General features: G+C 38.9%; 1 protein-coding gene across 1 annotated transcript in view; it reads left to right on the forward strand.

Moving 5' to 3' along the window:
- LOC150107495 (uncharacterized) overlaps positions 1-14419 on the forward strand; it is a 1121546-nt gene that overhangs the window by 570621 nt on the left and 536506 nt on the right. Inside the window, exon 40 of the mRNA XM_090392112.1 lies at positions 4121-4308. Coding sequence (XP_090248238.1) covers positions 4121-4308 — 188 coding nt within the window. The remainder of the gene's footprint in view (positions 1-4120; positions 4309-14419) is intronic.

Raw genomic sequence — 14419 nt, forward strand, 5'->3', positions numbered from 1 at the left:
AATATGAACATAGTCATGAGTAGATGGCAGATCAGCCCATGCATTATAAGTATGTGCAAGGGAATTGGCAGCTATTCTAATTCTTCTTCTTCTTCTTCTGCAGCTTCTCCCACTTAAGTGGGGTCACTGTTTGTAATGAGTCTCCTCCACACCTTCCTGTCTTGGGCTGTCACCACATCCAAGTTCTTCATCTTCAAGTCCTCTTCTACCAGCTCCCTCCATCTCTTCTTTGGCCGCCCATGCTTCCGCCTTCCTTGCACATCCATCTGCATGACCCTTCTTCCCACATATTCGTCCTCCCTCCTCATCACATGACCAAACCATCTCAACCTTGCCTCCTGTATTTTTGCTCCTAAGTTCGTAACTTTCACTGTTCCCCTGACATAGTCATTTCTTAGACGATCCTTTCTGGTCACACCACACATCCACCTAAGCATTCTCATCTCTGCTACTTCCATCCTGCTGATGTTATTTTTCCTCAGGGCTACAGTTTCTATAGCATATGTCATAGCTGGCCTCACTACTGTCCTATAAATTTTGCCTTTCAGATTGATCGGCACCCTCTTATCGCATAACACTCCAGCCATCTCCCTCCAGTTCCTCCAACCCGCTTGTATCCTGCATCCCACTTCCTTCTCAGCTCCTCCATCTTCTTCCACTGTTGAACCTAAGTATCTAAAGTCTCTCACCTTCCTGATGACATTTCCTTCCAGCTCCAATTATGCTGCTTAATTAGAGCCTCAGTTCTGGGAAGTTGACAAAGGAGTGGAAAGACTAAAATTGTTCCGCTGCATAAGAGACTCCAAGAGAAGTTCCAAATTACAAACCAGTTGGCATCTCAGAAGTGGTGATTAAGATATTTGAGAAGTTGGTAAAATACAGAATTCTGGACTAAGTGGACAGGAATATAATGCAGGAGCAGAATGGTTTTGTGAATGGTAGGTCTAGCCTTAATAATTTGCTTACTTTTTGTAAGAAAAGGACACTTGAGTTGGATAAAAGAAATGGCTAATCAGTGATTCTGCTGAACTTTGCAAGGACATTTGACAATTCCCAATGTCCTTGCCAATTTGAAAATTGGCAAGGACATTGGGAATTGTCAATTCAATTCAAATGTCAAATACAATTCAAATGTCCTTGCCAATTCCACGTGGAATGCTGTTGCATAAATTGGAGCAATTGGCAATGCTATGAAGTTGGTATTTTGGATAAAAAGGTAGCTGATCGACAGATATCAAAAGTGGTATATGGGATAGTTAAGTCTGGGTGAAGTCAGGTAACCAGTGGTGTATTACAGGGCTTGGTATTAGAGCCTCTGCTGTTTAAATTATACATCAGTTATGTGGAAAATGATTTAAGGAGAAATATCCAGTTTGCTGATGATGCAAAGCAAGGAAGAGCAATAGTCAATGAAGATGATGTAGAGATTCTGCCAGATGACTTAAATAAATTGGCAGCATGGAAAAAGTAAATGGCTGCCAGTCATGCACTTTGGGATGAAGAGATCACATGCTGTGTACTGTACTGATATAACTGAAGTGCAGGAAATTAAGGAGGCCAGGAATTTGGGAGTTGATATTTAGAAGACATATTTCAAAGATAGCCAAAACAGCACATCAAATTACAACTTTTGAAGAACATGCTGACAAACAGGAATAAAAATGTTATTATGTCCTTTTATAAGGCTTTAATAAGGCCACATTTGGACTGCTGTGCATAGATCTGATTGCCTAGATTCTGTTGGGGATGAAGAATTAGTGGAGAGGATACAGAGGTAAGTGAACAAGATTGTAGCAAGTCTATGGCATGCTTCATATGAGAATAAACTGAAGGTATGTGGGCTTCAAAAACCAGCTGATAGGAGCATATGTTTTTAAAGAGATTTTGTAGGATTGAGACCAACTTTTTTTTTTTTTTTGAGAGGTAACCCCCCCCTTCTCCCCCCACTGGGGGGAGAAGGGGGGGTTACCTCTCAAAATTTGAAAGTTGTGTAGCTAGCAGGAGTTTGGACCAGATTTTTTGCTTGAATGAAATGGGATGCCAGAGGTAGTTGAAAGTGCTTTTTGGGGAGTGAGTTGAAGGAGAGGTATGATAGTGTCGTGACGTTCTATTTTCATGTTATGTTCTAAATCCGCCATCTTGGTTTAAGTCACTCTTATCAATATAACAACTAATTGCAAATTGATCACCGATCCAAAAGTAGGAAAATTTATAATTATACTGCGCCACCCTATTTTAGATTAGTCTATATAAAATAGTAGGATCAATTCTTAATTAAGTTAGCAGTCTCCTCATTTATTAAGGCCGAATTATTTACTATTCCACTTGGGGTTCCTGCAAGATTCGAATATTTATGAACAGTGCAATAAAAAGGAATTCAGGCAAACACAATATTTAGATTAACAAAATAAAACATTTAATATATGATATATATAACAAATACAAGAATTCTGCTTTAAAATGAAACAATACAATCAACTTAATACATCTTGCTAAATCACTCATGCCAATTCAATGTTCTAAACTTTCACATACAATTCACAGTTTCAAAATCACAAGCTTTCTTAACTCAAGTTAATAAAACGAAGCTTCTTATTTAATCAGTCTCCACATATCTAACAGCTGTACTTAATGTTTAAATTCACAGGAAGCACTAATCAAGGTAGACAATATTCCAAGCAATCTTATTTCGGACTTTGAACTTCGAAGATATGTTAATGTTAGAATAAACAAACAAGTATGACTACTCTTACCAGATACAATCTTCAATACATCAATTAATTGTGAGCACACTTATGAATTAACTTATTTACGTTAGCGGAACACATTAATAAAAATTCTCCAACGATTTAACTGAACTACTGTTAATCGCGCTTCACTACTCTAAAAAAAACACATCAATAAGGCACTGATATCTTTCCTTGTTTACTTTTCTCAAACTAGTTAATCTCAATATAATTCTTCTCAGGGCAATATAGAATTAAGACGTAATCCTAGACTAACTGGAACTAATCAGAATTTTGCATTGAATGTCCAGTTCTTTATTTATCCAGTTACGGCATTAATCTTCCTTTACAACACAGCTGACTTCACTTGCAGCTAAGTATATGATTCACTATGTTTTTGCTCACTTCTAAACACTGTTCTCATGAATTTCTGCCCTAGAGAACTTATAATTTTCTTCCACTTCCTTTGCTTGTATCCTACCCTCCTTCCCGCTCTGCAAAAACTTCCTCTCCTCTCTCTAATTAAAATCTTCTATTTTATTTTTCCTCTCCTTTCAGTCCGAAGGTCACGCTCTCTTCGACTCGTGCTTGTTTATTTCATGCGGCTCCATGACAACAAATGAACGCAAACATTTCGCTAATGTAATACAATGCTCTACTACTACATGAGTGATTACATAACGTTACATTTTCACAAATAAGAATAAACAGAATATTTGAGCTACTTAATCAGCTTTTTCATTATGTATACAATTAATTATAATAACACTTTTCATTACATCATATATATATTTTAGTTATTATAAATTCTGCACATATTATTGCTTAATAAATTAATAGTAGGTTAAGTTTAGAATAAATATTTAAATAGTAATCCTAAATTAAGGAATAATAAATAATTTTTATACAAATCATGATTAATACATAATAAGCAATGTTAAATGTGAATGAAAAAATTAAATTACACAACATAGTTTCATTCACAATTTAACAATAGGTATTGCATGATCAATGGTTAGAGTGGATCTCCTATAAGAGTCTTTGACTCCATGAATATGCCTCATAAATAATCTTATCCAGCCAATTATCATCTGTCCAACATGGGATGAGCCCTCTAATTAGAAGTTTTGGCAATTAATGCAGCCAGCTCTCCATTCCTTTGCTGCATCCTCTAAGGTCAAGTATATGAGGCTGTAGTACATTCTGTTCAGGGTGCTAGTTTTCCTGTTTTGAGGGACGAAAAAATAGTTTCAGGAATGGACTCATAAAACTAAAACATAGAGATGAAAAATATAAATATGATACTTTTTTCAAAGGAAATTAATTTATTCCCTTACTCTTTCCATTTTTAAGGATATATTGTTATGCAAATGTTTTTTACTCATATTTTCTAGTGTCAAGATGGATTGGATTGCAAAAGGCTATTAAAGACCAAATAATTTTTCTCCAAGATCTAAAAGATTTTCAGGATACTTATTCTCTTTTGATTAGTTGGTTGTCACAGAGAGATAAGATGTTTCATGTTTTAGGTCCAATTGCACCTGAACCCAGAATGGTTACTTCTCAGATGCAGCAGGTTCAGGTAATGATTATTCACTGATAACATGTACAGTATCTATAAATATCTTATATGGTCATACTGTGAATTAATTTTTTGAAGGAATAGTACACTGCATGCCCATCTTTTATATTATTTTTGATGATTAAATATCAAAAAGGATAAGTGAATTATTATACATTAAAATGAGCATTATATATATATATCTACCCTATGATAAGCCTTTTTTTTATGTCATGTTTTTTGAAATGTTTTGAAACTCAGGGGGGTTGGCACCATAGGCACCAGGAGGGATGTCCCTGGTGCCAACGTACCCCCCCCCCCCAGTGTATATATATATGCTACTGCTTAGAAAGCAGTCAACAGACAACATAGTATGAGGAACATATAGTCATGGTGCCCACCTTAATAAGATGCCTTTCACTGCAGTGACTGCAGCAATCCTACAGGGCATACTTTCCATAAGCATACAATAGCGATCAGTGGGAATTTTGGACAATTCTTCCTGCAGGCATGCAATGAGGTGCTGGACTGTTATGTGGTGGATTGTCCTTTGACCTCACCTGGTGCTCCAGTTCATCCCATAGATGTTCAATAGGGTTGAGATCAGGGTCCTTGGGGGGGGGGGGGGGGAAATAATTGTAGTAACATTCATGTCCACAAATCATGCAGTTACAGCAGCAGCCTTATGACATGGTGCAGTGTCTTGCTGAAAGAGACAATGGTCAGTTCTGTAGAAATGCCATAATGTAGGAAGCATTGCATTGTCCAAAATGTTCAGATACCTCTCACAGTTCAACATTCTTGACACCACAAATAGAAGTCCAAGGCCAAACCAAGAAAAAACAGGACCATACCATCACACTGCCACCTGTGAATTTCATAGTGGGGACTACATACTCTAGTAAGAGATGTTCACTGGACATCTGCCACACCCATCCATCTCTTCCATCTGCTCAATAGAGGGTGTAGCATGATTTTGTTGCTGCATAACACAGCTCTCGAAGCTTCCATGTCCCACTATGCCTGCTCTTTACACACTGAATACAAAACTGAACGTTGGTTCAGATAATGTGGAGCTTATGTATTGCAGTCCTATCATGGAACCTGTTTAACCTCGGTGATTCGTGTTCCAGTCAATGCACAAAACTCCACATTCAATGGATTTATACACTATTCTCTTTATATACCCTCCACAGCATTCACTTCTTCTACAGCTGGTGCTTAACCCTCCTTACCTTAGGTATACAATTTAATATTGCTTCCTCTAGATGACCCTTAACTATCTCCCATGCATTACTAACTTCCTTACTCTGCAGTGTTTTATGCCATGGCACAAAATTCTTCCTAAGCATGTCATTAAAAACCTGCCTTGTAGTTTCACATATCCCTTCTAGACAGAATATTCCTCATGTTGTACAACCTCCCAAATCAAAACTGCATGGTCACTTTCACCAGTTGGAGGCAATGTGATCAACTTGGCTATGGTTACTTCTTCTGATCCTATACCAGGTCCAATACTCTCATTCCCTTAGTTCCCTCCATCAGATACTGCCTCAAGTAATTATCTCTCATTTGGTGTATAAATTGCATTTCCTTCCTGTTGTGTGATGTTTCTTCCTTCCAGTCAACTTCAACTATGGAGTCCCCCATAATAATCACTCGACTTGTACTCATTGTAGTAATTTGCTGATGCATGTCTTCCAGATCATCCGTGGAACTTCCTGACCTATAGTAACAACCAACTGTATATTTTGTCTTAATGACTTAATCTCACACCAGACTGCTTCAAATGAACACCCACCGTCCTGCTTATCTCCTGTTCTTTTTGGCTGCAATTCATCTACTATCATCAGCATCCCCCCCCCCTCTTCTCTATCTTTGCTGAAAATACTACACCCTTCACATTCAATCTCTGTAACTACATTGTCTTCTGTTAGCCAAGTCTCATTAATGCATATAACTTTTGGCCTATAACACCAAACATTTTGATGTTTGGTTGTGCTGGGTTACCAACTAGATTGGAATTATGGAAATGTGACTGCAGATGCAGCTGTTTGACAGTTCTGTATACAGACTCAGACAGTTTATGTGATCAAAGCATATTACCTATTGGCAGTCAGCACTGACAAACAAATTTCACAAGATTAAGCCTGAAATGAAGCATTGAAAATCAAGCCAACATAGGAATAGAAGAGAGGAAGTTGTTATTGCTAGGCTCCTCATAGGTCACCTGATGAGTCTGGTGTCTGGTGGCCAAGAAGTGACGGAGAAGTAAAGGACAAAAGGACAAGAAGTAAAGGACAAAACAGAAAAACTATTATAGTCCGTCACTTCTTGGCCACCAGACACAGTTAAAAAACTCAAACCCCACTACGCCCGCCCCCCCCAGAATATATGGGGTTCCGAAAATACACAAACAAAATGTGCCCCTTCGACCAATAGTGGAAGGAATAGACAGTCCCAATTACCACCTAGCCAAGAAATTAGCGGCAACACTCAAGGAGTTGGTAGGTCATTCCCCCTCCTACGTAAAAAACACACAACACTTTATAAAGATAATCAAAAACATAACACTCGACAAAGACGACCTATTAGTCAGTTTTGACGTTTCTGCCCTTTTCACTAATGTCCCCATCAATGACACAATTCTCCTACTACAGAACAAATTTCCGCCCGACATTACGGCCCTCTTTGCCCACGTACTAAAGTCCGGTTACTTCGTGTGGCAAAACAAATTCTACCTACAAAAGGAAGGTACGGCCATGGGCTCACCATTATCCCCCCCCCCCCCCCAATCGCGAACTTCTACATGGAAACCTTTGAGCAAAGGGCTCTTGATTCCGCCACGCTTCGACCGACAATCTGGCTCCGATACGTTGACGACGTGTTCGCGATCTGGCCGCACGGTCGACAAACGCTAAACACATTCCTCAGCCACCTAAACAAACAACACGAACGCATACAATTTACCATCGAAATCGAAAACCAAAATTTGCTCCCGTTCCTAGACACACTAGTTACACGTCTTCCTTCAGGCAATCTATCCTTCACGGTCTACCGAAAACCGACACACACGGGCCAATACATACATGCGAATTCATATCACCACCCAGCACAAAAATATGGAGTCATAAACACCCTTAAAAACAGAGCCACAAATATTTGCTCTAACCAGCAGGCCCTTAAACAAGAACTAAAAATCATTAGTGACACATTCATAAACAATGGCTATAACAAAAATACTGTCAATAAAATACTCTATAAAACCACAACAAAAACGAATCTAGATTACAGTAAAACCATAGCCATCCCATACATTAAAGGGTTATCAGAAAAAATCAACAGAATCCTACAACATTATAACCTTAATGCCACCTTTAAACCACCCACTAAACTTAAAACCATATTCAGCTCCTCTAAAGACCCTCTCCTCCCATTAGCACATCCTGGAGTCTATTGCATCCGCTGCACCTGTAACTTACCATACATTGGTGAAACAGGACGGACAATCCCTATACGCAAAAAAGAACACATTAGACACATTAAATATAACCATTATGGTGAAGCAGGCCTCTCAGACCACGCACTCAACACCTTACACCAAATCAACTGGAAAAGCACCTGCTCCTTACACCGCACAAAAAACATGGTACGAAAGAAAATTTAAAGAATCCTGCGAAATCCTGATAAACCACCCAAATATCAACAATAAAGATGGTATGAAAATTCCAAGGATCTGGATGGCACACATTCAGCCAACCTAATTTGAAAGATTCAACATAAGTCAGGACTCTAGCCAATCTGCTATTATTAGAGACCATTCCACTCCAACTGGCTGGAATGATGTTAATATATGTATATAGTAGACAACACAAATAATAGGACTTTAGCGTTGATGTAATTTTTTTTTTTTTTTTTCCACCAGAGGTCAGGCCAACAATTGTGGTAGCGGTTAGTCAGTGTCTTTGACATAAAGGTCTTTGACATAAAGGTCAAACGTCGAATTGTAAAATTTTAGTAATAGTAAACTAAAGTTTTTATTCAAACACGGTAGTTGTCTCCATAATTTCCAAAAATGCAAAAATGTATTGGAGCTATCAGTTTAATGTTGTAAAGTCTTGAAATTTGGTAACAAGGTTGGGATGCAGAGTATACAAATGGAGAAATTTTGATGGTGGTGAAGGAGATGAGAGATCTTGGCATAATGGTGGATAGATACTTGAATTCACGCTGCTAAAATTCCAAGAACACCCCAATGGATTACTGCAATAATGAGGAGAAGGACATTAACATGCAGAAGCAAAGTGGTTATGGTTTCATTGTATAATGCTTTCATCAGGCCACATATGGACTATTGTGCACAGATTTGGTTGCCTGGTTTTTTAGAGGAATGAGGATGTATTAGAGAAGGTTTACCAAAGTAGTGTCAGGTCTATGGAATATCAGATACAAGGAGAGAGCCTTGAGGAATGCAATATACAGAACCTTGTGAATAGAAGAAGAGGGGATATGATTGAGACATACAAGTTAGTGAGGGATTGTTACCAGATTAATGTGAAGTTATTTCATAGAGTATAGTATTTCCATAAAATTGAAACAGTACTAAAGATGTATTATTTATACCATTTCAAGATGCTCTCTTTGGATGGCAAGTCTTGTACACTAACAACATCCAGTGGACTATGTGATCCAACATTTTTTTGTCGGAATGTGCTAGAGTCACTGGAGAACATGGCGGGGAATTTGAGCCGTGCTGAAAAAAGTGTTTTTTTTAATTGGTGAATAGTCTGTTTTTCTATGTTTTTGTAGTACTACATTGTTTTCTGGAATACGAATGTCCTTCAGTAGTTGTTTTTTGAAGAAAGTTGTTGCCGCTATATTGTGTATTTTGGTTACTTGAGAAGACAGGATGGTGGAAGACAAGATGAAGACAACATAAATTTTCATTATTTTGTTTTATTTTATTTATATTTAGTATACTTAAATGTTTTTTTGTAATTGTTTGTACTTTTATTTATATAGTCATACTCCCTTATACTTATTTAGCATTTAGTTGCGACACTATTTTTGACACTAATTAGCGATACTATTTTGAATAATGGCGGCAGTGGCAGTTGAAATTGCAAATGGTATATCACCAAGTCTTCCCCCATTTAATGACTCCATTTTGCGTGATATCATACGGGATTTTGTAGCATGTGGGACTTGTGGAATGTATGCATTCCGCCGGTTGTATATGTGGCAGGTGAGAGAAGGGGGAATGTATATGCGTAAAATGCAGGCAATGGGAGGAACTTGGTGAGTTAGAGATGACTATAACTGACCTCGTTGAGACTATAACTGACCTCGTTGAGACTATAACTGATCTCGTTGAGTCAGAGATGGGAGATTCTCCATGTAGAGAGACGAGTGGCATGATAGAAGGCAAGAGAAATATGAAGAATAAAATAATGAGAGTGGGAGTATGGAAAGGTTGAATGATAGTGAAGTTTTTGTTGAAGGTCTCATTTAGGAGGATGAATGGCAAATAAGAGTGGCTGACTTGCAGAGAGAGAGAGAGAGATGAGCTGAAACAGCAGGTGGAATATATATGAGATGAGAAGTGTGTGAAAGATGAGATTAGGTGAATGGAAGAAATGAATGCAAAGCAAATCAGAGTAGGAGTGAGAGAGAGTTATGGGAATGATAGAAGAGGACAGAATATGAACAGTAGAAGAGGGGGAATGAGAGAGAGTTATGTGAATGGTAGAAGAGGAAAGAATAGGAACAGTAGAAGAGGGGTAATGAGAGAGAGTTATGAGAATGGTAGAAGAGGAGACAAGAGGAATAGTAGAAGAGAGGGAATGAGAGAGACTTATGTGAATGATAGAAGAGGAGAGAATAGGATAAGTGGAAGTGAGGGAATGAGAGAGAGCTCCGAGAATGTTAGAAGAAGAGAGAATAAGAACAGTAGAAGAGAGGGAATGAGAGAGAGTTGTGGGAATGACAGAAGAGAAGAAAATGGAAATAGTAGGAGAGAGGGAATGCAAGGGAGCACAGGAACCAGGGATAGAGTGATGTTAGGAAGGCAGGTAAGTAGGGGAGCACAGAGAGAAAGTGTTAGAAGTGAGAGAGTGAGGGATGCATGTGAGCAATCGAGGAACAGGGTGGTAAGAGGTGTAATGTATGAGGACTCAATGATCCATGGTGTTCAAGATAGGATGCTTGAGAAGTGTTTGCCTGGAGGAACGATAGAAAGTGTGACTATGGCAATTAAGAGAGGTGAAAGGGTTGATGAGATGATTGTGATGGTAGGAACAAACAACTTGAGAGGTAATGTAAATTGAGCAGTGAGAGATATGAGATTCTTGCTTGAGGTTGTATGTTGTAAAGGTTGTAAAGAAGACACAAAGATGAAAGATAGCGTGCATGTTGCCTAGGTATGATTGTGTGGAGCTGAGAAGAAGAGCAGTAATATTAAATAATATAATAGCTTGAATGTGTCAGAAGAGAGGATTGGAATATGTGGATGCTTGGAGGGCATTTGAGGACAGAGAGGAATTGTATGCAAGAGACCGCTTGCATTTGAATGAGAAAGGACGTAGGCATCTGGAGAGATTGCTGTTCTGAATGAGTTGGTGTGTTCCAGGGTGGATGGTAGCAGGGATGGCCTCTTGTGGGAATGGGTACTTGGGAGAAGGTGGACAATACCAGGTAAAGCTGAACCCAGTGGAGTCTAGAGGGGATAATTCTGGGTATAGAAACAATGGCATTTTTATGCTTTATACTAATGCCAGGAGTATCCAGAATAAAGAAGAGGAATTGGTGGTGCAGATAGCATAAGCCTGGATAAAGATTATTCGGATCGCTGCGACATGGTAGACAGAAGAGGATATAATACGGAATAGAAGCAGCAGGGTACAGTATTTTTCGGCAGGATATGAGGGGAAAGCGTGGTGGAGGAGCACTGCTTATGATGTGACGACTAATGTCCTCTAAGAGTGGATGCTTTGGAAGGCAGTGACACTAATGATTTTGAAAGCATATGGTGTGAGGTAGAGGTGGGCAAGACAGGATATTTAGTGGGGTGTTGCTACGGACCAAGGAGCACAGAGGGTAGGGACAAGGAGATGTTTAGACAGTTGAGCTTGGCAATTGCAAGAAGAATGATTGTTATGGGAGATTTTAACTACAGCAGTTTAAATTGGGAAGAGGAAAATGCATGTATCAATAAGGGAATGGAATTTCTAGAATTCTTGAGGGAAAAATGTCTTAGGCAACATGTAATAGAGGGAACAAGCGGTTCAAGAGTTTTGGATTTGGTCATAGCATCAGAAGAGTTGATAATAACTGAGATGACATCTCTCTCTTACCAGTTGGAGAGAGTGACCATGTAGTTTTGACTTGGAAGATGAATAGACGTGCAGGAGTATCAAAGAGACGGGAACGTATGTGGAATTATAAGGCAGGAGATTATAATAGTCTCAGACATCAACTTTGTGAAGTTTCATGGAGGTAGGAATTGGAAGGACAGGATATCATTAGTGCATGGGAAATTGTGAAGGAATATTTGTTAGCAGCAATAGTATTCCATGAGTGAAAAAGAGGACACAATTTGGAGTAAAGTGGATGACAAACATTATTAAACAGGAACTGCATGCAAAAAAAGAGGCAATGGAAGATATATAAGGAGACAAGTGAAGAGAAGATGCAGGAAGAATATAAGACACAAGCCAGGAGAGTGATTAGTATGCTAAGGAAGGCAAAACTGGAATATGAGAAGAGAAGAGATTGGCCCTAAGATCCAAAAAAAAATCCTAGGGAATTTTTTAGCTATGTGGAGGAGAAATGACTGTGGAAGAATAACATTGTGGAATAAATAATGGGAATAGAGTGACTGATGCAGAGGACATAGTGGAATTGTTCAATGAACACTTTATTGGTGTAATTCATCCTGAAGGAGTAAATTTTAATACTAGAAGGATAAGGCAGGGTCTTGGTTTAGAGGTGCAAGAGGAGAGTTTGTTCCAAATACTGAGTACTCTGGATGTCACTAAGGCTGTGTGTGGGACTGGATAGTATTTCACCACGAGTTTTGAGAGAATGTGCTAAAGAACTGACAGCTCCTTTGACCTGTCTTTTCAATGAAAGTCTAGCAACGGGAAAGGTGCCCAGGGAATTGAAGGAAGGTATGAAAGTGCCATTGCATAAGGGCAGTAGCAGACTGGAAATGTCTATTTATAGGCCAGTTTGTGTGTTATCAGTAGTTGTTAAGATCTTGGAGAAATTAGAGAGGGACCATATACAGCATTCGGCAGATGAGGGGTAATGTTATCTGTGAGAATCAACATGGATTTGTGAAGGGGATGCTTTTGTTTTAGTAATATGCTAGCCTTTTATAATAAAGTTACAAGAGCAGGAGATGAGGGAAAGGCATATACTGCCATTTTCTTGGACTTAGTGAAGGCATTTGACAGGGTGCCACATGATAAGCTGATATTTAAGTTGCATCACATGAGTTTGGATGTCTGGTTGGTCAACTGGATTCAGGATAGTCTGTCAGAGAGCTGTGTATGGTGGGGAAGTTTCAAGGAAGCAGAGGGTTATAAATGGGATCCCACAAGGCTCAGTACTGGGATTTATATTACAGGGACTTGTCCCCCTGCAATCAATGACAGTGTCAGTGGATTGCAGAGGGATATTCAGTTGTTTTCAGATGGTACAAAGCTGGGAAGGGTTATTAGTAATATTGCAGATGTGTTAGCCTGCAAGAGGATTTGAATATGCTAGACAGATGGGCAAATAAATGGGGTATCGGTTTGATGTAGGAAATTGTAAGGTCTTGAGGTTTGGGACACATCGATGGGCCGCTGCATACGCTATTGGAATAGCTATACTGGAGAGGAAGTAGGGGAGACAAGAGATCTGGGGTTGATGATTGATAGTAACCTGAAATTTAGAGGACATATTTCAAAGGTCTTGAAGATGGGATATGATAGAAACCCTTTAAGGGTTTCTATCATATCCCATCTTTTGTGCCTATCAACCAATTTTTGTGTGCCCCCCCCCCGCTGAGATTAGCTCTGCTAATGCATTCCTGGATGCTGACAAAGTCAAGTTCTTTCCTAACATCCTCATTTTTAATATGATACTTTCTCAGGACTCTCATATCTGCGGTCTCTAGTCTTTGGTCAAGTGTTTTACTTCTGACCCAGCTCTCAGATCCATAAGTTAAAATTGGTTTGAACACTGTCTTGTATACAGCTAATTTAATGTTCTGACTAATTTCTCTCTTATTCCATATGAATTTATTCAATTGACTTCCTACCATACCAGCTTTGTTGATTTTATTGTCTATTTTCCATATTTAATTTACCATTTTCAGTAAAAATCGTGCCTAAGTAGCTGAAATGTTTTACTTGTTCCACAGGTTCTCCATTCACAACGCAGTTGACATTTTCAATGATTCTGCCTTTCATTGTCTTTGTCTTTTTATTGCTGACCTTCATACCATATCTATTACAATAGTTATTCAATTTAGTCAGGGAATCTTGCAGACTTGTAGCAGATTTATTTAGAAGTATAACATCATCCGCATAAAGCAAAGAGCTGACATTAACATCTCCAATTTTGATATTATTATTATTATTATTCAGGCCTCCATGGAGTCAAAAGCCTCATCGTGGGAGGTCCTTCCTAAGAAACACAAAGTCTATGAAGACTCATCAAGGGGAGGTCCCCCATAAGAAACACAAAGTCTATCATACTACTCCTTAAACTCATTGACCATTCTCGCTCTCACCACTCTCCATCAGGCAATGCATTCCATGGTTCAGCCACCCTCCATGCAAAGAAAACACTCCTCACCCTCTTGCTGACAGGTTCCTTCCATAACTTCCAGGGATGGCCTCTTGTCATCACTCCTTCCCGCTGTTCAAGCAAGCGAAAGAATCCCCCAGTTTAAAAGTCTCAATCATATCACCTCTCCTCCTTCTATCCATCAAACTCCGCAGTCCACCTTCCCTCATCCGATCCTCATAACTAACATTGTACAGTGCTGAAACCATTATTTAATACCACTTTCCTTCATAATGTGATAATGAATAACAGAGGGGATTATGTACATCCTTGTCTGACACCAGATTTAACATTT

Source organism: Typopeltis vanoorti, chromosome 4, assembly GCF_054136105.1.
Source record: "Typopeltis vanoorti isolate ZY-2024b chromosome 4, IOZ_Tvanoo_1.0, whole genome shotgun sequence".
Taxonomy (NCBI): Eukaryota; Metazoa; Arthropoda; class Arachnida; order Uropygi; family Thelyphonidae; genus Typopeltis; species Typopeltis vanoorti.